A 24,645-nucleotide genomic window follows, 5' to 3' on the forward strand; every position below is an offset into this window, starting at 1 on the left:
CTTCCAAATCATAAGCTTTAGTTATTAGAATATTGAAAATATGGCTGGTTATGGATATGGTTATTTTTCAGAGAAACAACAAATCTTATTCTAAAATCATAAAAAGGGGGGGGGGGGTGATTTCAGTAATGTTTCATCAATCAGTAATGTTTTATGCTAAACATATCCATGTCCCTAAATGCATTTCAGTTATGACACTGGAACAACAATGCTTACAGTTTCCTCCCTACTTCTTGAAAACCTCCCTTTAGTCTTGGTATAGATACAATGATTCTTTTCAGTGGGAGGTATTTTGCATTGGAAAATAGTTCAAAACCTACTTCCCAAACAGAACATGAATCACTTTAACTGTAATAATATCTATCACCGTGTGGTTTGAACCATTTAACCTCAGCCACAGTATGCTCAGCTTTAACTGTCTCACCATCCTTTTTCAAAAAGACTATGACCTGAAGCATTCTGGAAATCAACGCTGGTAAGGATTTAGTTTCCAAATTAATGACAGGTTCTCCAGTTTTCTCGTCATTTCTAAGTCAACTTGCAAGTACACATGACTTTTGCTCTGTACTCTCCTGTTGATAGTAATTTCCCTCCTAGTTTGGATCTGTCGAACCTGATGGCGTTGTGTACGTAGTCATTTTCTGTAAAGTCTTAGAAGGAGACATTAGAAGGAGTGCATCACTTTCTTCATAAGAAATATGGCTTCGGTGTAAAGGTGGAAGCAGAGTCTCCAATGTATCATCTAATGTGAAGTCATGCTGAATATCAACACTGTCTGACAGAATTTTAAGTCTATTTAACTGGTCCATATTTAGTATGTAGCTGCATGCTTTCTTTTTGGAGAACTGAAAATGTTCTTGAAGCTGTCTTGGTACACATTTATGTTTCTGAAATACCTGCCAATCTAGCAACCACTAACACATCATAATGAGTTCTACATGTCGTTTTTTGTATGGTAGTCACCTAAAATCCCATTGGCCCTTTCAAAAGAAAATCACCAAAATGAATGAACCGGGCCATAGTCTATGAGACATGATTTTAGGTGTATCACTCCATATTTTTGCTCAAAAATATTACAGAAAAGTTTGAGACATCTGTGTGCATCATCCAGCTGACTTGATGATATAATCCGAAAATAAAGTATCCTTGCAGCAGAGACAAAACACTGCCAGATATTATAATTTGCTTCATAGAGAAGACCTTTAAGGGTATACAAAGGAGCCACTGATCACATTGAAAACCTGAGCAGTAAACCTTCTTATCAATGGTTCTTGGAAATTCTTTTACATTTAGAATATCCCATTTTTGCCATGTGGCCTAGAAACCCTCTGGTCTTGCGAGATGCTGGAATATCACTTGACAAACACAGTAGAGCAGCTCTGTATTATTGCTTTCCTAAAGCAGAAGATTCTAGCAAGTAAACCCCCTTCCACATGTCATAAACGTCACTGACAAGAGGTCCCAAGTAGGGTTTAATATGCCCTTTAGGCTCACGCGGGCCAGAAATGATTCCTGCAATGATAATATCCTCTTGCTTAAATCTCTCCTCACGAGACAGATTCATTACAGCTTGGTACTTAACAACTACAGAATCTTTAACCTTGTCATAGGGCTGAAACCAGTCAACATTAAGCATGAGACCCAGATTATGTGCTTCAGAAAGGAATGGCTTGCCATCATAAGGCTGAAAGTCTTTCCAAACCTTTCCATCATACATGTCAGCATAAACATTGTCACACATTTCTTGTTCTCTCCACTTCTCACAGGCTTCATTAAAACCTGGCCTATGTGCTGCAAACTCTTTGTAACATTTCTGTAGTAAAAGCTACGTTTAGAATATAAATTTCTTTTTTTCCAATGACTGTTTTCAAAAGTGCCATATTCCTTATGATGACACGTTTTTGTATGTTTTGGACAATTTTTTTTATTTTCCAACATTACTACATCTTGCAGATTTTTCTCTCAAGTCTCATCCATCGTTTACAATAATTGTTGCCTCCTCAAGTGTATATACTTTGTTACAAACTGGGCATGCCACATAGTGTATGGAGTCATCTATTTTGAGTGAAAGTATCTTTCTGATCATATACATGGTTGAAGGAATTCTTTCAGCCAAATGTTTCAATATATCAAGTCTCGGAGGACATAGACAAGACTATAAAATTTCTGAAGAAATTTTGATGGGTGCCAAGCCGCTGCCCATCGAGACAGAGAGGCAGTGCTGTGCTGAGAGAGCTGCTAGTTGCCAGTCAAGCATTAGATATTTCAAATCCAGTGTGAAATATGAGATTCTGGCTTGTTATGGTGAAACCTGCCACAGAAGGAAGGCCTGAGCCAGAGAGACACAGAGGAGGACAGGCTGTGCCCCTTGAGAACAAACAGCTTTTTGAATGGATTCATAAGTCACAGTAAAAAAAAAAGAACTTTTTAATGAGAGAAAGGTCTGCTGAAGACAGTTATGTAATTTATAACGAGGTCGTGTGTAGAATACAGGTTTTATGGCAGTTTGAACACAAAGCCCTAACCATCAGTGTAAAGGAGAGAAGGAGGGCCTGTTTATAATGGAAATGTATGATGTGATATCTAAGAGACATGTCATGTTATTTTGTATTTTTGCACAGATAACACAGGCTGGAATAAAGCTGTTACAATAGGCCAGCCATGTTATTATTATTATTACTATTAGAAGAGGGCAGCCATGTTGGCTCTTGCCTCACAGTGAGGGGCTCTGTTGAGAATAATGGAAAACATATGAGTCAGTGCGCGCTATCGCGTGCATTTGTCTCGTGAACAGCTGGCATGAACCCGTTATCACAGCTGATGTGTTGAGAATAATGGAAAACATATGAGTCAGTGCGCCCTATCGCACGCATTTGTCTCTTGAGCAGCTGGCATGAACCTGTTATAACAGTTTAACCATGTTGGCTGCCCTGCTCCTGCCCTGCTGCTGCCCGCTGAGAGACAGAGGCTATCATGTTATATCGTAGTAGGAGCACAGATAAAAATGGCTGGTATAATGCTGTTACAACAGGCCAGCCATGTTGGCTCTGCCCTCATCAGCCATCTTGGCTCTGCCTTCATCAGCCATCTTGGCTCTGGCTTCATCAGCTGTGATAGAACAGGGCAGCCTTCTTGGGTGTGTCATCATTAGTTGCTATGGGCAACAGCTGTGACTGCCAACTGTCAACTGTCAAATCTTCACCTCACTTTGTCCCCTTAATATCACAGGGTTTTCATTTTGAGGCACAAGTCTGGAACAAACAGTCGCTGTTTGACAAGTAGAAGTCGTATCCGAATAATCCTTTCACCATGAGCGCCAGAAGGGATGGGGGAAGCCAGAGGTGTCATTTTTATTCTGCTCCTGTGTGTGGCTCCTTTTTAATGGCAGTTTTAAAATGAGTTTTCACACTGATTTCATGGCTCTGCCGTTTAATAAAGGGATAGAATGTTCCCTCTCTGCGCTCAGAGGTGATTTGTGAGACATCTGTGAGGCTGAGCTCAATGAGAGTCACATTGGGTGAAAGAGAACTAAAATACCTACGTTTTGATGTCACATTAGTCCAGATCAGGCAGATATTTTGGACGTGAGATGTATTTGTTCGAGAAAGTTTTTTAAAAATCTTTAGATTTGGAGTTAGAGTGTGAGAGGCATGAGATGAGCTCCTCTGGCCACCTAAAACGTAAACTGCCGTTGTGTCAAAGCTGTATAATCTATCAACAAGCCCTTTACCACAGTTAAAGCTGAGTCTTTCCTGTCAATTCAATTCAATTCAATCCAATTTTATTTATATAGTGCCAGATTACAACAATTGTCATCTCAAGGCACTTAAGTAATATAGTCCAATTCAAGCCAATTGGAATTCAATTCATTGTAATCATAATTCAATTAATCCATATAGAGCCAATTCAAAAATTAATATCCTAGCTGAGGAAACCAATAGATTGCACCGAAACTTGTCTTCAGTCCATTCTCCTGTCCTAAGTGTGCCTGTGGCGACTGTGGAAAGGAAAGACTCCCTTTTAACAGGAAGTAATTTTAAAAGCAGGACCTTAACTTATACTAGAGTATTCTACAATTAGGTGTTACTGCTATCACTGTAGTGAACACATACCCCAATCCTGGTAGAGTTTTCTGAGATGCACCTTTCTAAAAGAGAATGTTTTGCTCCCCTCTTGTGGCTGCCATTTGTTACAACACAGAGATGTTCCAGTGCAGCAAAATATTACATTTATTGATGTCATAAATGTCCATGTCTTATTAACTTTGTGCAGGATTTAAATCAAGCCTATTTGACTTTATGTCATTAGGCTTTAAGAATAATATTTTATGTGGTCAGGAAATATTAGGTGATAATGTTTGAGTGACTCGAGCAGAAAAACCTCCATAGAGAAAAGTGCCATTGTGCAATACATTTATAGTTATATACGGCCCTTATGATATATCAAAACATAGGTAAGACAAATTCAGCTTACAAAGGAAAGGCACACACTTCTTTCTCAATCAATCTCAATTGAATAAAACTTTATTAACAAAGTTTTGCAGCTGAATTATTATTAAAGATATGCTATTGTTATAGATAGATAATAAAAAAATGTATAAATAAGCTGACAAACATTTTCACGGAAAAAAGCTCAGTAGAAAATCTTGAGCAGATGCAAACAAAGACACTATGTCCAGAGCTACTGCAACACGCTGCCTGCCACTAGGGAGGCACCGTTCTTTTAATTCTTTCTCTGTTCAACTTTTGCTGGAAAGATATCTTTTACTTCAGCTAACTTTTACAATGGGTTTCTTTTGGAAAGCATTATAATTAAAAAAACAAAACAAAAAAACAACCTCCTGCCGACCTGTGGGCCTTAAACAACTATCGTCACACAGATGTTGACAGTGTGGAGATGCTTGTGTAGTTTTACCAAGACTGTGCTTAAAAACTAGAAACAATAAAAACAGTAGTTTGCTTGAGCAAATACTGCAGTCCTTTAACTGTGCACATCCTAATGTTGTTGTAATATTACCAAAATCCCTGTGGAAAAACTTGCAGAATAAGCATTAACTTTTTTAAAAACTATAACAAACCAAAAGTGAGCAGGTCGGTGTAACAAAAAATCTGTTCATGTCAGTGAAAATGATGTGTTATTTAATTTGAGTGCACTGTAGCTGCAGTTGTTTGATTCCGTAATTCCATCCTGTTATATTGTGCAGATAAATTAAATCACCAAACAACATTAGCAAGATTCATTTGAAATATATTTAGGATTAAATTTTGTAAAGAAGGATGAAGTAAAGGTGCACTGTGCATCGTTATATACAGTGATTGCATAAGCCCTCTGTGACAGTCTGCAGTGTTGTTAACTGAGGCAGAAAAGCCAACCCGAGTAATGTCACAGTATGTTATGCACAGTGAAGCACACACAATTCATTTATCAAAGCTCTGCTCTTCTGTCACTGTGAGGAATTGTCTCTTCTCATTGCCTACACATGCTCTCTTTTGGGAACTTAGAAGAGGCTGCTGTAAGGCTCTGTAAGGTGTGCACAGACTCTGTCACATTCTTTGTCCAGAAAACAGGCAGGACCTTCACATGCCACCTTGTGGATGCTGATTTATTTAGAAAAATGAAAGGAAAACAGTTTGTGGAGGGGCCAGGGGGAATGGCAGACTTAGACTGGCTAAGATAAACTGAGGCTACTGTTGACCACCACAATGTCTAGTTAGTTAGCCATCACCAGTTTATCAGTTTGCATATGAGAGTCCTCTTCACCACCTTTGAAGGTATCTCCCACTTTGGACTTCCAACCCATCATCTGCACAGATAGTCTTTTACACTATTCCAGCCACCAGGTTATGACATTTTATGTGTTCCGAACCTGTCTACACCCCACTACTGTGTGATGGACTGTCTTTGAAGCTTCTTTGCACAGCCTGTTCCTGGTGTAGTAGACAGGACCTTCTCTTGCTCTTGTGCTCAGAGCCTGTTCTTAAGCTGCCATTAGTACCTCCATTCTGTCTTTCAGACCAGCCTTTTCCAACCACTGATAGATAGGGCTTTGAGATATCGGTTACCTTCTCAGCCTGTCTGTGGTACATGCTGTGGAGGGGCTAATCTTTCTGTGGTGGTTCCTTGTCTTTCTTCACTGGGTTACAGCTGCCTTTGGCACTTACTTTGTAGTTAATCACTGGGTGCCATCATCTTGATTTATTCCTGAATTGTTTTCAATATGCTAATTTCTTTAGTTACATCTTGGGAAAATGCTGAAGATAGCACAGTTTGACAGGCGGGAAATAGTACTTTTGCACCAACAATGTATCAGCTGAAAACGTGACATATATTACCATAGTGTATAGTGTGTACTTAAAAATTTGAGAAACAGATCAGAATGTTATACATGTTCATATTTATCCAAAAGTTCAGCCTGGCTCTATTATGAACCTTTATTGTTCTGGTTTGTATTTGAACCAGGACATTTAAGCAACATGATAACCCATCCTTTGACATATTGTATAATTTTTATAATTTATGCACATGAAATTGTGGAATGATTTATATTTGAGGCTTTTAACCAGCCTCAAATAGAAGGCTGGTTAAATTCATAGAATTTTATGAATTCTGTGAATTATTGAATTCGTCATGCAGGCAGTTTTATTTAATTTTTTTTTCGAGGTAATGGTAAAAAAAATAAACCTGCAATCCAGTTAGACGTCTCAGTTTGAGGACTCTGGTGGTGTGTGCAAGTAAAACATGTGGTTAACAAACACACCTAAATGGAGCTGTGACAGTTATGATGTTAACTATGTCAACTAAAAGATTAACAATGTGTATATTAATCTGAGTTTTTCCAATTGTGATGTGTGTCTCATTGCAGTAATAGCATTTTACCAAAAGAGGTCAGTGAAGTCACTGCATCCAACTGATATGGCTGAGTCCATAAGAATCCAAAGAATAAAAGTGCAACAAAGAAATATTTGTAAAAGTCTTTTTACATTTCTTACTGTCTCTCTGCTCAGGTACCTTTGGGCCATTGGCAAAAATGTGTGGAAAAGATGGAAGAAGAGATTCTTTGTGTTGGTCCAGGTATGTACAGTATTATTGATTTAATTGTTTTTCATACATGAGACACATTATAATACTAAACACACACAAAGAAATCTCTTAATGTAATGTTTCAATTGTTTCAAGAGCAGCAGCCCCCCTAAGTCTTCAGTTTCCCACATGAAAAAAAGGCATTTCTGTTGAACTTGTAACCACATAAACTGTTACTACTTTTGTTAAAATAGCTCTAGATCACCTCATAATATCTAAAAGCACATATACAGGCCTGGTAACTGACGATTTTCATGACAAATGACCTAAATAAGTTTAGTCATTGTTAATCTGCAAATGGTTTTATCGTATTAAACATATAATCAAATAACTGACAATAAACTGTAAAGTCTCATCTTCTGCCTACAAAATACACATTTTGCAGAGATGAAACATGAATTTGTCAAATTGCCGATTGACTAAAAAAAATATTTCAGAATATTTTGATCATTTTTATTTAAGCTATATAAACTGAATATTTGTGGTTACTGACTTATTAATCAAAGACACCATCACTTGTACTCATATTTACATTATACCATAAGTGTGTTCTTGGCATTATTTGTAGATTAGCTTTTGTCGAAAACCTGGATTAAAATGTATATTTTATTATTTTGACTCCCTATCAAAGCAAATATTGGACCTTAAAAAAACTATTGCAAATTATAAACTTTTTTATTTTCCACTTTTTTGCATCCCAAATCTTAAATTTTGTCAGTGGTCAAAGAATAAGAATTTGCAATAAAGGTGTATTTACCATGGCAAGGAGATCAAAAACATATTCAATTTTTTGTTGTATAATGTCGTTCAGCCAAGTGCAGAGAGTCATAGAGTTGGATGCTTTAAAAACAAGGAACTATTTTTCTTTTCCAAACATTTCTGTCCATGTTTTAAGCTACCCTTTACCTCTTGTTTGTAGAGCAACAAAAGAGTGCACAATTCATTAAGAAAAATCAGAGTGTTTGTGAATGGTCTGGACAAGGTAAATAACGTGTTATTTTTTTTATTCTTGCACATCATATTTTTATACTGAAAAATAGAAAAAAATTAGCATGAGCTCAGTATATTTTCCCACTCAACAAAGAAGTGTAAGCAGCATACAAGTGTAAGCAGCTATATGGGTGCAATGTTTTCACCAACCACATGTTGTATGTGCAGCATAAAAGAAAGACAACCGAGGCTGTCAGATGAATGATGGAGAGGCTAAGCGGGGTGGGGTGGGGGGGTGTGTTAAGGGATGGGCTGTTTGCAGCCATTTCCTGATAGCAATGAATTGGGAGGTGGGCGGCAAGCAGGAGGGAAGTGGGTGGGCCTGTCTCTTACGTGTTAGAGAGGACATGTCTCAGAGCTACAAGTTGACAAGGGATTGACAAAGTGGAGTGAACACTAGCTGGTCTTACACTTGCAGCTAGAAAAGCCTGAGTCCCGCCAACTTGAAATCTCACTTGCTCCCAGCTAAATAAATAGCAAGTGACAAATACTGGTCAACAGACTGCACATTCATGTGTGTGTGTTTGTTTCTATGTCTGTCTTTGAATGTGCATTATATTTGTCATGAGGAGTGGAGGTACTCTCTGTTTCTGGTGTTTGTGGTTGTACTAGTTGCTGCTGTTTTAGAGATGCTGCATTGCTGTGCTTTTTTTTTTGTACTCAAGACTGCATGCATTTTATTAATAGCTGGTTTTGTCCCAACACAGTTTTATTTGATTTGTTGACTACAATGATCCATTGGCATCTGCCATTTGTGCATTATAAGAGCCACTCGTCCATGCAATCATGCTCCATAATGGCTGTAAAGTGATGAAGGATTTGGGGTGAAAGCCATATCATATCTCATATGAGTGGAATTACTTTATTCAGTCCATTTTTGTCAAAGAGGAGTTTGTTGCACAGTTACACACGTTACATACCAGCAAGTATAAGAGATGCATCTCCAAATGACTGATTCCTTTTATTGTTATGATTATTATTATTGTTTACTGTTTTTTCTATATTTTTTTTAACTGGTCAGTGATACTAAGAATCCTGACATCATAGAATATTGACATCATAGCACTGATACAGAGTGACCTGATTCTTGCCTGAATGTTGAAATGAATTAAATTAATTTAATTTTTATACTTGACTTTAAATCAACATCCATCTATCAAACTGAAGAGTGCCTATGTATTGTGCCAACTACCACAACAAAATTAACATCACCATATTTCTAATTTTGTACATCTTATTTATTTATTTTTTTCCCCCTTGTCCTGTCCAGCATTATGGCAGCATAATTGTAATCTGAATACCATTTATGCCAAACAGATTTGCTTTGCCAAGGGAAGCTTTATGAATGCAAAGCTCCCCTTGATGCCCATCAACTGCTTATTTATTCATTTTTGTTACAATATTTAACATATAATAGTGCTGAACCCGACCGGGGGACAGGGAAAGAGGAAGAGTAAAGAAGAAGAAACATAACAAAAATAGAAAGAAAAACCAGACAACCAGCTGCTACACCTGTAAAAACAAAACAGACTACAATCAATCTTATTCATCCATCCATCATCTGCCGCTTATCCGGGGGTCGGGTCGCGGGGGCAGCAGCTTGAGCAGAGAAACCCAGACGTCTCTGTCCCCAGCCACTTCCTCCAGCTCTTCCGGGGGGACCCCGAGGCGTTCCCAGGCCAGCCGAGAGACATAGTCTCTCCAACGTGTCCTGGGTCTCTCCCGGGGTCTCCTCCCAGTGGGACGTGCCCGGAACACCTCCCCAGGGAGGCGCCCAGGGGGCATCCTAACCAGATGCCCGAGCCACCTCATCTGACTCCTCTCAATGCGGAGGAGCAGCGGTTCTACTCCGAGCCCCTCCCGGATGACTGAGCTTCTCACCCTATCTCTAAGGGAGAGACCAGACACCCTGCGGAGGAAACCCATTTCGGCCGCTTGTATTCGCGATCTTGTTCTTTCGGTCACTACCCACAACTCGTGACCATAGGTGAGGATGGGAACGTAGATTGACCAGTAAGTAGAGAGCTTCGCCTTCTGGCTCAGCTCCCTCTTCACAACGACGGGTCGGTGCAGAGCCCGCAACACTGCAGACGCCGCACCGATCCGCCCGTCAATCTCCCGCTCCATTCGTCCCTCACTCGTGAACAAAACCCCGAGATACTTGAACTCCTCCACTTGGGGAAGGATCTCATTCCCGACCCGGAGAGAGCATTCCACCCTTTTCCGGCTGAGAACCATAGTCTCGGATTTGGAGGTGCTGATTCTCATCCCAGCCGCTTCACACTCGGCTGCGAATCGCTCCAGTGAGAGCTGAAGGTCACGGCCTGACGACGCTAACAGAACCACATCATCTGCAAAAAGCAGAGACCCGATTCTGAGGTCGCCAAATCGGACACCCTCAACGCCCTGGCTCCGCCTAGAAATTCTGTCCATAAAAGTTAGGAACAGAATCGGTGACAAAGGGCAGCCCTGACGGAGTCCAACTCTCACTGGAAACGTATCCGACTTACTGCCGGCAATGCGGACCAAACTCTGGCACCGGTCATACAGAGACCGAACGGCCCCTATCAAGGGGTCCGGCACTCCATATTCCTGGAGCACCCCCTACAGGACTCCACGAGGGACACGGTCAAACGCTTTCTCCAAGTCCACAAAACACATGTAGACTGGTTGGGCAAACTCCCATGCACCCTCCAGGATCCTGCCGAGGGTATAGAGCTGGTCCACTGTTCCACGGCCAGGACGAAAGCCACACTGCATCTCCTGAATCCGAGGCTCGATTATCCGACGGATCCTCCTTTCCAGTACCCCCGAATAGACCTTACCAGGGAGTCTGAGGAGTGTGATACCCCTATAGTTAGAATACACCCTCTGGGGGGGACCACCACCCCAATCTGCCAGTCCAGAGGCACTGTCCCCGATGTCCACGCGATGCTGCAGAGGCGTGTCAGCCAAGACAGCCCTACAACATCCAGAGCCTTGAGAAACTCAGGACGGACCTCATCCACCCCCGGGGCCTTGCCACCGAGGAGCTTTTTGACCACCTCGGCAACCTCAGCCCCAGAAATGGGAGGCCCCGTCTCTGAGCTCTCCGACTCTGCCTCCTCCGAGCACGTGTTGGTTGGATTGAGGAGTTCCTCGAAGTACTCCCCCCACCGACTCACAACATCCCTAGTTGAGGTCAGCAAAGCCCCGTCCCCACTGTAAACAGTATTGACTGTGAGCCGCTTCCCCCCCCTGAGACGCCGGATGGTGGACCAGAATCTCTTCGAGGCCGTCCGGAAATCGTTCTCCATGGTCTCACCGAACTCCTCCCAGGCCCGAGTTTTTGCCTCAGCAACCGCCGAAGCCGCGGCCCGTCTGGCCTGTCGGTACCTATCAGCTGCTTCCAGGGTCCCACTGGCCAAAAAGGCCCGATAGGACTCCTTCTTCAGCTTGACGGCTTCCCTCACCACTGGTGTCCACCAGCAGGTTCGAGGGTTGCCGCCACGACAGGCACCGACCACCTTACGGCCACAACTCCGATCAGCTGCCTCGGCAATGGAGTCACGGAACATGGCCCATTCAGACTCAATGTCCCCCACCTCCCCCGGGATATGGTTGAAGCTCTGCCGGAGGTGGGAGTTAAAGCTCCTTCTGACGGGGGATTCTGACAAACGCTCCCAGCAGACCCTCACAATACGTTTGGGCCTGCCAGGTCTGATCGGCATCCTCCCCCACCAGCGGAGCCAACTCACCACCAGGTGGTGATCAGTTGACAGCTCCGCCCCTCTCTTCACCCGAGTGTCCAGGACATATGGCCGCAAGTCCGATGATACAACCACAAAGTCGATCATCGAACTGCGGCCAAGGGTGTCCTGGTGCCAAGTGCACATATGGACACCCTTATGCCTGAACATGGTGTTCGTTATGGACAGCCCATGACTGGCACAGAAGTCCAACAACATAACACCACTCTGATTCAGATCGGGGGGGCCGTTCCTCCCAATCACACCCCTCCAGGTCTCTCTGTCATTGCCCACGTGAGCATTGAAGTCCCCCAGCAGAACGAGGGAGTCTCCGGTAGGAGCACTCTCCAGTGCCTCCCCCAGAGACTCCAAAAAGGGTGGGTACTCTGAACTGCTGTTTGGCGCATAGGCACAAACAACAGTCAGGACTCGTCCCCCCACCCGAAGGCGGAGGGAGGCTACCCTCTCGTTCACTGGGGTAAACCCCAATGTACTGGCACACAGCCGGGGGGCAATAAGTATGCCCACATCTGCTCTGCGCCTCTCACCACGGGCAACTCCAGAGTGGAAGAGAGTCCAACCCCTCTCAAGAGGACTGGTTCCAGAGCCCAAGCAGTGCGTCGAGGTGAGTCCGACTATATCTAGCCGGAACCACTCAGCCTCGCGCACCAGCTCCTTCCCCAACAGAGAGGTGACATTCCACGTCCCAAGAGCTAGCTTCAGTAGCCGAGGATCAGACCGCCAAGGCCTCCGCCTTCGGCTGCTACCCAGCTCACATAGCACCCGACCCCCTTGGCCCCTCCCACGGGTGGTGAGCCCGTCGGAAGGGAGACCCACGTCATCATATCGGGCTATGCCCGACCGAGCCCCATGGGCACAGGCCCGGCCACCAGGCACCCGCTGCCCATATCCTCTGTGTCCCATATCCAGGCAAGGGATCACGAGGTCCAAATTTTTTGTTCATCATAGGGAGTCTTTTGAGCTGTTCTTTGTCTGGTCCCTCATCTAGGATCTGTTTGCCTTGGGTGACCCTACCAGGGGCTTGAAGCCCCGGGCAACATAGCTCCCAGACTCATTGGGGCACGCAAACTCCCCCACCACGATAAGGTGACAGCTCAGGGGGGAACTGTCACCTTATTCATTTAGACAGTATACCATGATCTATTTGGTCATGATATGGATCAAAATAATGTTTGACTGTCAATAAGACGTTAAGTAAGTATATATATATATATATACAAAAATCTATCAATCTATCTATCTATCTGGCTCGTTCAAAGGAGATTGGTACAAAGGTGAGTTAGCCACTTCTTGACAAACAATCAGGTGTGGACTGGATGCACAAGGTTTGATTTGCGGGACATTGAGGGTGTGACTTTTTATAAACAAACTTCAGAAGAATGTCTCTGGAGGAAAGCCAAACCTTTTGACCAGGTGAATACTGAAGGACTCGGGTCGTCCGTGCATATTCTATCCAGGGTAGTTGAGAGCTCCGGGAGGAGGGATTGTTAGACACTACACAATGGAGGTGCTTACTCCAATTCCTGGTTGGGGCTTTCTACCTGTCCATTAGCTTGAGCACGGAATTCAGAGCTCCGGCACACCTTGGCCCCTAAAACTGTGCAAAAAGTCTTTCGTTCGACAAGTGAACTATGGTCCTCTGCCAGAGACTATTTTGACATAGATACCTCGTAACCTGAATAGACTTGAAGGTTGGCAGGTTCTGTAGCAGTAGGGAGCTTCTCCAAAGCGAGGAAATGTGTGGATCTAGAGAATCTGGTTATTATGGAAATTAATCCTTGGAAATTATTGTCTTCTCCTGTGAAGGAGGTAAACCATTAACAAAATCTAAAGCTATATGTGACAAAGGTCTACTTGGGATTGGTACGGGTTGCAGAGGGCCAGAGGGTTGTTGAGAATTACTTTTACTATGGGAACACACTGTACAGGCTGCTACATATTCTCTTTCATCCTTTTCCAATGAAGGCCGTCAGAGGTAATGTTTCAGGGAAAGGATGGTCCTGCTTTCTCCAGCATGGCCAGTAAACCTAGCTGCATGGACCTAATAGTGCATGGACCTAATAGAGCATCGACGAGCATGCAAAGGATGGCCATTGCCACGATCATCTTGTTAGCCACAATGGATAGTGTCCTCAATCTCCTAGGTTTTGTTTCCAATTTTGCAGATAGTAGGTAGGATGTTCTCGCTTCTGTAATTTAATTCCTAGGAAAGAACTGTTGTGAAACAGAATCAGGCTTGATGTTTCTAGAACCTGGACAGTAAGTAATGGAGAAATTAAATTGCCTGCCAAGAGTTTAATCTTTTGGCAGACTGCAGGTAATAGAGATTCTTATGGTCTGTCCATACCACAAAAGGTAATTTTTCACTAATGCTAGTTTTATGGCTAGCAGCTTGCGTTTCCCAAAGTCTGACGTATGCTAAGCTACGACTATGACGTCTTCTCTTCTCAACCAACAAAGAAACGAACGCTTTAAGAGCAAACACTCACATGGAGACTGGGTGCACAAGCTGGTCCTTAAGAGCTAATCAGCGATGAGGCTGATGAGCAACAAGGGTGACAGCTGGAGAGTTGGAACCAAGACTCCTCACTGGGAGGAGGATCCATAGCCTTCCCATCCCAACCTAGACTCATGAGAAGAAAAGCACCCAAAAGCAACCAATGGTGCAACACCATGATCTGTCTGTCTAAATATTTGATCGATGTATTCATATCCATGATACCTCAAGGGGCTGCAGAAGACCAGACGACGGTCAGTTGATGCTTTTGTTCCTGGCACAGATTTGGCAGGCAGTGACATAGTGCCTGGTGTCGAATTCCAGTGAGGGTCACCAGAAGTAGCGTAGTAGCGAAGTAGCATGAGAATAGTCCATTGGATGCCAGGAGACAGGCAAACTTGGAAGAGTGGGCCCACTGGATGACAGTTGAACGAGTGGTCACTGGAACATAACGACAATTGGGAAGACCGCAACCCGGATCAGGATCGGTGGTGAATCTTTGACGGATCTGGGTATCTACCTGCTTGGTTACCTTCCACTTGGCAGGTAGATGGCAGGAAGTTCACTGGATTCCTCTTAGAGGAAAACTGCAGGGATAATGCGTCCGGTTTAATGTTGCGAGAACCTGGACGATAGGAAATGGAAAAGGAAAAATGACCAAAAAATAGAGAGTAGTAGAAAGAAGCATCAGTTTATTAAACCCTACCCCTTCTCCACTTCGTGATTAATTTATTAGTTTACTTTCCTCTGTATCCCCATCACAAACACAACTAACTAAACATATTTACTGTGCTAACAATATAAATAAAAAAGTAAATAAACAATTAAATAAACAATATGTGAGGACTCTTGATTGATTTTAATCTAGAAGATACATACACACACCTCTGTCACACCCTAATGAAGTGCGGGCCCCGGTGCGGTCACAGAGTCAGGAGAACAAGAACTCTTAGTTCAAACAAAAGTTTATTGGCTAACAGAAAATCTCACACAGAGGAAAACCTGGCCTGGTGAGCAGGGAAGTCGGCCAGCAGGATCGGAACAAAAAACCAAGGTACTCCAAAAACTGAAAATAATCCACAAAACACTATGGGTCAGGAGCCAGGTTGTGAACCAAACAGGCATAACTAATACATTAACACACGAGCAAAGAAAGGCAGAGAAGAACAGATATTTAAACTAATGGGGCAATCAAGGGAAGATGGAACACAGGTGAGTTATGAACCAGGTGTCACAGCTGTGGCTGTGACAACCTCATGTCTCCTCTACATTGTATCTTTCAAAAATCATGTCTATATTTGTTTTTAAACTGGTTTCTTTAACATTGTTTCAGATCCATACAGACCCGTTCTATAGTCTTACTACAGTGTTTGTTATGCAGTATTTTTTTTAATCGTAGTTCAACATCTATGTATCTTAAAATTGAATTGTTCTCTTAAATCATACCTTCCCTCTCTTTCATGACACATTTTCTGAAAGTTACTTGATAATAAATTGTTCCTTTGTACAAAAATTGTGCTGTTTAGAATTCTACCATGTCATTCAATTTTATTATTTTAGAGTTTTTGAATAATGGATTGGTGTGTTCAAGATAACTGGTATTAAAAATTATTCTGATGAGTTTTTATATGTATTGCCATACAACTCTGTGTAGTAATTTAAGTAAGGTAATACCAGTGAACAGAACAGAATGGCGAGTAATTTGTTATCTAAAAAGTGCCTTGTTTTGGTCATAACAGAAATGCTTCTGGATATTTTAGTGGAGATGTGTTTAATGTGAGACTTCCAACAAATTTTGTCATTTATCATCAACCCCAGAAATTTTATTTCATGTACTCTTTCTATTCCAACCCCTTCTATCTGTACTTGTACTTAATGATTTATTCTTCTATTACCAAATATCATCATTTTTGTCTTTCTCATATTTAGTGATAGCTTATTCTTGTCAAACCATTATTTCATTTTGATGAATTCTTAAGTGATATTGTCCAAATGTTGCTGTAAATCTTCACCTGAACCAAATATGTTTGCATCATCAGCAAATAAGATTAATTTGAGTCTATGTAAATAATACATAGGTCACTGGTGTAAATGATGAATAGTTTATAGTATAGTATTATAGTCGTATTTCCTGGTTCTAGTCAGGACTCGAGCAGCAGCATTCTTACACCATGGCATTGTTTATTAACAAAGACTAAGCTGAAATGAAGAAGCATTGTGTTAGAACTAAGTTCACCCCACAATTCAGCATCTTGTAGAACAGTAATAACTTGAAGTAATTGTTTTCTGTTTGACATTATCATTCTCTCGCATCGTTGTGGAGGAATTTAGGCCCACTCTTTACATTGTTGCTTCAGTTTATTGTGGTTAGCAGCATTTTTTTTAAGCACAGCTCTATTAAGGTCTTATCAAAGCAATTCAATCAGGTTGAGGTCTGGACTTGGACCTTGATTCTTTTTTTCTCTCCAAACATTTAGTAGTAGATTTGCTGCTGAGATTGGGATCACTGTCCTGTTGCATGACCCAATTTAAACTAAGCTTTAGCTATTGGACAGACAACCTCACATTTGACTCAAGAATAGTTTGATAACAGAGGAGTTCATGATGAACTCAATGACTTCAAGGTACCCAGGTACTTAAAGTCATAAGCCCAAATCATTGGCCCACCACTACTTTGCTTGACAAATGGTATGAGGTGTTTGTGGAGAAATGCTGAGTTTGGTTTTCTTCAAATGTCGTAAACCCGTCAACACCCAGATTGAAGCTGTTCTGCAAAGAGTTATGGGTCTCATGCAAGAACCACTTGTACAAACTAATGTTTTTAAATCCTGCACACAAGGGATTTAAGAGAACTTGCGCATTCCCCATTTTTTTGTATTTTGAGTTTTTTTTAGTCTTTCAGGAACAAACAGAATTTACGAGCGATCCAGACCTGTGGTAGGAGTCACATAAAATAGTCCGCTATTATCCGAGTCAAGTTTGCTTGACTAATAGATTGTATATTTAATTACTTTGAAGATATCATAAATAAATATATACATTATACTCCATAATTATGCTGACATTATTCTGTTTGACTTAAATTAATTTGTAAGTCGCCTTGGATACAAGCGTCTGCTAAATGCATAAACATAAATATAAACAGAAATGATACACTAATTGAAGGTTAATTTGACTCTGTTTATAACAAGGTCAATGGGAACTGTGACCAGCGACTGACTAGCTGCTTTTGGATGCCTTAGCGCATCAGGCTCTCAGAAGAGAGTGTGTCTTCTGAGACTGTGCCAAAAGTCCAAGGATGGTGAGGACCTGGACATGTGGTGGAATTGGGTATAATCGGCATGTTTCTCTCTGGAGTTGTGGCTAGAGAGTAATAAAGGCTCCCTTCGATCAAACTCTTTTGGACAGGTGACCCTTGACCTCTTATCGATCAATCAAATTAATATGATAGGTGACCTTTGTTTGACATCCGTTTGCTGACATCTGGGCTTATGACTTTTGACCTCTTATCAATCGATCAAGCTATTTTGACGTGTGACCTTTGTTTGACATAGATCAGCCATCTGTTCAGGAGGCCTTTGACATCTAAGGAAGGGGGAGTTTATGGCTAGGGTTAAGAATGATTACAGCTAAGGTCAGGAGGTTGTGTGAAATATATTAGTTGAATGTTTAAATAAGAGAAAGGGTTAGGGTTAATCGAAAAGGTTAAGTTGTAGAAGCGGTCAACATTTTAACAGCTTCAAAGACCGGTCCCTGTAAGGTAAAGATGAGAAAATAATTAGATGTGAGGGGGGTATTGTTCGACCCCAGGTTTGAGGGCCAATGGGTGGACAGGGGAGGGGTTTCGAGTAAAGGATAAAAACCCTGAGACAGTCAGTGTGTAGAGAACGACTTTGGGGTGAAAGATAGCTGATTCAAGATGCCCAGGACAAGAAGCAGAGTGAGTGTAGAGGAGAAATCTACGCAGGCACCGGAGAGGACGTGTGCTTTGCGGTCTCTCATTTGTGAGACTCCGGTAACGATATATGAAGATCAGCCCTTGATACCAAATGCTCCAAAGAAAAGGATGGTGTTTCTGTGCCGAACACAGCAACCGCCGCCCGTGTCTCTACAGGAAGAATGGTCACTGGAGCCTTATGGACTGCGGGGAAGATGGGGCTATGTGTTCATGTATGAAACAGGTAACCTCTGTCTGTATCAGCTTGAAGAGAAAGGTGAGAAGCCGGGACCTCTGACCACTGTGGGTATGCTAACTTCCAATGACTGGGGAGTGTTGAAACTAGCGATACTGCGTCATATAGAAGGAGGTAAGGGCTTGGCTGAGGAGGTGTTAACAGTGAAAGAAGAACCCGAAGAAATCCCAGTAGCGTCTGCAGCCAAACATCCGAGACTGGAGAGTCCGAGACTGAAGAGTCCTCTGGATGATGTTGAGCTGGCCAAAACAAGGATGGTTTTCACTGCTGTGTGGCAATCGAAAACAGGCGTTACAGGCCGTTGGTTCTTCCGTGCAAGCCACCGGAAATCTAATGAGAATGAAGACGGGGGTCTTTTTGTTCTTGAGTGCTATAACTCTGACTGTGGTGTGTTTAGGACGCTGTTAGCAATACCTCATGCAGCCTGGGTGGAGAAGATGAATGATATAGCGGATCGAGTTTCCACGCTGTTCCGCAGTTGCCAGAACTGGGGTGAGATTCTAGCAGTCAAGAAAACCCTGGCTGTGTAGACCTCCCTCCACTGAGCACCCTCCTCCTTAACCTCAATAACCACACCCCCTTCAGGTTTATAAGGACACACTCCAGCACAGGTCATACACCAATCAACACGAGGAACAGGATGAGAACTAGCGTCCAGAAGACATTGTGCGAGGAGATCACTGATAGCGATCTGGAGAATGCTTCTCCATCGCTATTGATGCATACAGGGAGCCCTTCTGCAACATCCACATCATCGCAGTTTGGATCACCAGACAGCGACAGATACTACCTGGAGCCGTATCACCCTCCTTCACCAGTCTTTCTTCTCCTCCAACTCCTCCGCTTCTCTCGAGATCAAGTTCTCAAATTCGGCGCCTGATGGGCGCTGCTTAACGCTCTACCCGATAGGATCCAACGTGGCCGTAACAACGGAGGAAGCTAAATCTAATGAAATGGAGGACTCTCAGCTTCCACCAGGCCAGGGACCCCCTGCTGACACTCAGGATGGGGGAGGAGAGGGCGAGGAGAAATTTGATGGATGGGTCCCCTCAGGTTTTATCAAAGTTGTGAAAACTGCGGTGATACACCTCTTGAATGGGACCATCAACAAATTTATGATTGAATCATGCTACGGGTGTAGTGTCGATCACCCTAGTTTACGCCAACATCAGTGCAAGGATGTGCTCAAGGATTACTTTTTTCATGACCATTACTACACTCTGATGCGGAGACTTTATAATCAACGATTCATTGCTTCCATTCAACATCTTCTAACTGCACGTAACATTTGTGAAGATGATGCCAGAGTCAGGGCTGTGGCAGAAGCTTACTTGTACGAACTAACTCTGGTGAAACAAATCAACACTTCTATACACGATATGTACGAGCAGTTGATTGGAGAAGATGTAAAGAAATTGCAGCAGCTTCAAACCATGACAAAGTTCTGGGAGGGTTAAAAGAAGGGTGTAACATTCCTTCTTTCCATCAGCTGGATGTGTTTAGACTAATATTGTAATCGTGTGATGTTGTTATAACATTTAACTTTTCTTAAATCCTATATTACTAGCATTCCTGCTTTTCGTGATCATGTGAATGTGTGTGTGTATTATCACACATTAGAGAAAAAATAAAAGGTTGAAATATACTTGCATTTTGTGTTTTCTGTCATTACAAGCCGGAGTTTGTATAAGGTGAGATGGCTGAAACGAGATTAATGAAAAAGGTTTTCTACGATCCTATCCACCCAGGTAGTTTTGGGGGAGTAGAGATGTTGAGTAAAGCTGTACAGACGAGTAAGAAAGTCGCGTGCGAAAAAGTGCAAAACTTCTTATCAGAGCAAGATGCATATACGCTACATAAACCTGCAAGAATACATTTTCCGAGAAACAGAGTTTTTGTCACCAGCCCTTTAAAACAATTCCAAGCAGATCTCTGCGACACGCAGGCCTTGGCTGAGTACAATGACGGGTATAATTATCTATTAACCGTCATTGACGTGTTTTCAAAAAAGGCTTACGTTCACACTATGAAGAGAAACACAGCCGCAGAGGTGGTAAAGGCTTTTGAATCTGTTTTTAGACAAAGCGAGACCCCTGAAAAACTTCAAACTGATGCGGGGAAAGAATTTTTTAACAAAAAATTTAAGGCATTATTAGAGAACCATGGAGTTGTGCATTTTGCTACGCCGAGCGAGGTAAAGGCATCTGTGATTGAGAGGTTTAACCGCACGTTAAAAACCAGGATGTGGAGATATTTTACTGCTAATAACACACGTTGATACCTCGACGTCCTGCAGGATCTCGTGGAAAGTTACAACCACAGTTACCACACGAGCATCAAAATGAAGCCTGTAGAGGTGACTCTAGAAAACACCTTTAAAGTTTTTCAGAACCTGTACGGCTCTGCACGCGATCGACGCTGCAAGGACTCAAGGATAAAATTTAAAAAAGGAGATCTTGTAAGAATATCTAAACTGCGAGGCGTGTTTGACAAAAAATATGAACAAAGTTTTACAGATGAAGTGTTTACAGTCACCGAGCAGCTTGCACGATCTCTCCCTGTGTACAAACTTAAAGATTTTGATGGAGAAGCTATTGAAGGTTCCTTTTACGCGGAGGAGCGTCAAAAAGTTAAACTGAATAAAGACAAGATGTATCAAGTGGAGAAGATATTAAAACGACGCAGCATCAGGGGTGTAAAACAGGTTTTTGTCCGTTGGAAAAACTGGCCTGAGAAATTCAACAGCTGGGTCAGAGCCAGTGACCTTCACGAGGTATAAAGGAGCCATCGCTACTCCTAGCCATTACGCTACATTACGCCATGAACCGAACGGTAGAGGATGAGGGGTTTTATATCACCCTGCCCTCCAACTCTAGTCTCAACGTCTTTAAGAATAATACCAGTTCCAGTTTCCGTGTGGATTTAGCCCAGCATATCGATTTGGAAGGTTCGTGGCAGGTTGCCTTGACGGAGATTTCTTTTCCGTACACATGGCATAATGCCCCCAGGGACCAGGCTTTTTTTTAATGGAGGAAAGCGGGGCTGGAAAAGTTCTACCGCCAGAATATAGGATGCGGACATTTCAAGAATTTGAATCAGCTCAAAGCTGAGATTGAGGGTCACCTTAGCAAAATAGGTTCTGATATTTATTTAGTTGTGAACACGGTGGAAAATAGACTCATGTATCAGGCAGGTGCCCAGTACCACCTGCGTTTTTATCCACCACTGAGTTACATGCTAGGTGTGGAGCCTGGCAAATGGATCGTATTTGATAAAAGGAGTGCCCCTTACCCAATGGATTTAAAAGCAGGTTTCTACCAGCTTTACTGTTACAGCGATGTGGTTGCTCCTCAGATAGTCGGCGATACTTATGCCCCGCTCTTGCGAACAGTTAGAGTAGAGGGTAAGTTTGGCGATATAATTACGCATACTTTTAACCCGGTCAACTATCTACCTGTAGCAAAGAGGCATATTGTAAACATCCACATAGAGATTAAAACATATCAAAACACAAATTTTATTTATGGGAAACCGTTGTGAGACTACACTTCCGACCCGTGATATCACAACGCGTAATGAAATGATGGTCATTCACTCTGATATCACAGAGAGAGTAAGAGGGAATGGTGATTCTATCTCTCCCGATAAGCTCTGATCAGAAGTAAATATATATATATATATATATAAACGGGTTGATCCCAGGCTCATTAGTCACTATCAAGCTATCAATCATGGTTCAGATGAACATGAGTGATGACCCTCATCGCTTCGTAAACTATTACCAAAACCAGGTCGGAGGTACCCTGCCTGGTTTTTATGGAGCACCTGTAATGTACGGTCGCGGAATAGGCTCTATATTTTCAAAATTATTTAGCTTCGTAGCCCCCCTAGTTAAAAAAGGTTTTGCTATAGCTAAGCCTCATCTGAAAACAGCAGCTACAAACATTGCCTCAGATGTCATAGGCAGAACCATGAGAAGGATCTCTGGTCCTGCAGAGACGGGAGGACAAGAAGGATCGGGTATTATGGTTCTGTCACGAAGACCAAGAAAGCGGCCGGCTGGTGAACGTGTGAGGGGGTCACAAATAGTGAGGCCGCTCAAAAGAAAGAAGTCAGTTGGAAGGATCAAGCCTAAAGGGAGGAAGTCTGCACGGAGCAGGGATATATTTCACTGAATCATAAATAGAGAGAGAAAGAGAGTAAAACATGGCTCTTTTGCATCACAAATCCCCTGAGTGCACCCTGGCAGAACTGGACTTATTTTCAGTCCCTATGACCCAGCTTTCTATCGAGGATAAGATCTACACGGAAATTATGCCTCTATCCGCTATTACTGAAAATGTTCCGATTGAGTTTTTTATACTGGGAGATGGTGAAAAGTATCTGGATCTCAACGATACCTTGTTACATCTACGCGTGAAGATCACCAATGCAGACGGCAAACTTGGCGAACGACGCACCTGTGGGTCTCATCAATTATCCTCACAATACACTATTCAGTCAATGCGATGTTACTCTGGGTGATTGATTAGTGTCACCCACCCATATAGAGCTATGATCGAGACTCTGCTAAACTTTTCTGAAGACACGTTAAAGAGTCAGTTCAGCGCTGGTCTTTATTATAAAGATACAGCCGGTGCCATAGACTCTATAGTAACCAATAATGGGCCGAACAGAGGGCTAAACCAGAGGGCTCTCTGTACAGCTAATTCCAGAGAAGTACACCTAATGGGGCCCCTCCATGGGGATATTTTTTTCTGCGAAAGGCTCCTGCTGAACTCTGTGGATATGAGAGTTAAACTAACCAGAGCCAGTGAGCCTTTCTATCTCATGGGAACCAGAGACTCGACTTTCCGATTAATGATATCAGGCGCCTCTCTTTTTATCAAAAAAGTTTCCGTCTCCCCCGCTGTTCGTTTAGGCCACACATCGGCCTTAATGAGAGGAAACGCTCTCTACCCACTGTCACGTGTGAAAACATACTCCATCCCTGAAAATTCGAGGATATGTAATCAGGAAAATCTCTTTTTGGGAGTGATGCCTAAATATATTGTTTTAGGTATGGTGCATCACGAGGCATTCACAGGAAGAAGGGACTTGTCACCCTTCAACTTTAAACATATGGATATAGAGTATCTAGCTCTTTGTCAGGATGGTAAAAATGTTCCCGCCAAGGCGTTCCAGCCTCAGTTCAACCAAGGCATTTCAGTCCGGAAATTTTACAATTTGTTCACAGCTACCGGTCGTTATTTAAAAGATCTCCCTCTGAGTATCACACGTGAAGAATTTAACAACGGTTACTCGCTTTTTATCTTTAATCTCAATCCTGGTGAGGATAGCGACGCCTTGTCACCTGTTTCTAATGGGAATTTAAGATTGGAAATGAGGTTTAGAGTACCGCTACCTCACACCACAACCCTCATTGTCTACGCATTTTTTTACGATTCCATTTTGCAGATCAACTCGAGAAGATAGGTGCTGGTAGACTATTATTAAAAGAGTAAGCATGAATAACCACCAACTGGAGAGCCTGTTGCACCATCTACTGGGAGACCTATTTTGTGGCGTGTGGGCTAATGGCCAACTCCCCTTGCTCACACAAACGTTTACAAAGCCGGCTTACTTTATTGTGAACACACATCCTTCTCACATGCCTGGGGAGCACTGGCTAGCTCTGACTCTGGAGGAGAACGGTCAAGCCTCATTTTTCGACTCTTACGTGCTACCGCCAGATTTTTCTCACTACCCCTCAGATATTGTGTCATTTCTGAAAGACCGATCCCTGAAGATAACGTACCATAATCGCCAACTTCAGAACACCTTGTCCACCGTGTGCGGTCAGCACTGCGTTTATTACCTCTGCCACCGGGCGTGCGGAATGTCTCCGCAGCAAGTATTATCCTCCTACAGTGATGATGTTCTTAAAAATGATGTGATGGTATCTAACTTTGTGAACAAATATCACAGATGCATCAGAAAGCACAGTGCTACCTCATTTCATCACGGAGCCTGTTCTTTACAGATGTTCAAAGAGTGCTACATTTCAGGGGGTCCTCGTTAAAGAATTGCTCGCAAAAATTGGAATCAATACAATTTTTTATTGAGAACAGATGACGGTATCATTTTATTCATTTCT

The 24,645-nt window shown here is 42.6% G+C and overlaps 1 protein-coding gene across 3 annotated transcripts in view; it reads left to right on the forward strand.

Annotated features, from left to right (window-relative positions):
- LOC140303953 (calcium-dependent secretion activator 1-like) overlaps positions 1-24,645 on the forward strand; it is a 654,602-nt gene that overhangs the window by 123,006 nt on the left and 506,951 nt on the right. For all 3 annotated transcript variants that reach the window (XR_011915222.1, XM_072382948.1, XM_072382947.1), the window contains exon 9: positions 7,005-7,071. Coding sequence is in view for 2 of the 3 variants with exons in the window: in XM_072382948.1 (XP_072239049.1) it covers positions 7,005-7,071 (67 nt within the window). In the remaining variant the exon portion in view is untranslated. The remainder of the gene's footprint in view (positions 1-7,004; positions 7,072-24,645) is intronic.

Source organism: Leuresthes tenuis, unplaced genomic scaffold (assembly GCF_036924035.1).
Source record: "Leuresthes tenuis unplaced genomic scaffold, fLeuTen1.0.hap1 SCAF_3, whole genome shotgun sequence".
In the NCBI taxonomy this organism is placed as follows: Eukaryota; Metazoa; Chordata; class Actinopteri; order Atheriniformes; family Atherinopsidae; genus Leuresthes; species Leuresthes tenuis.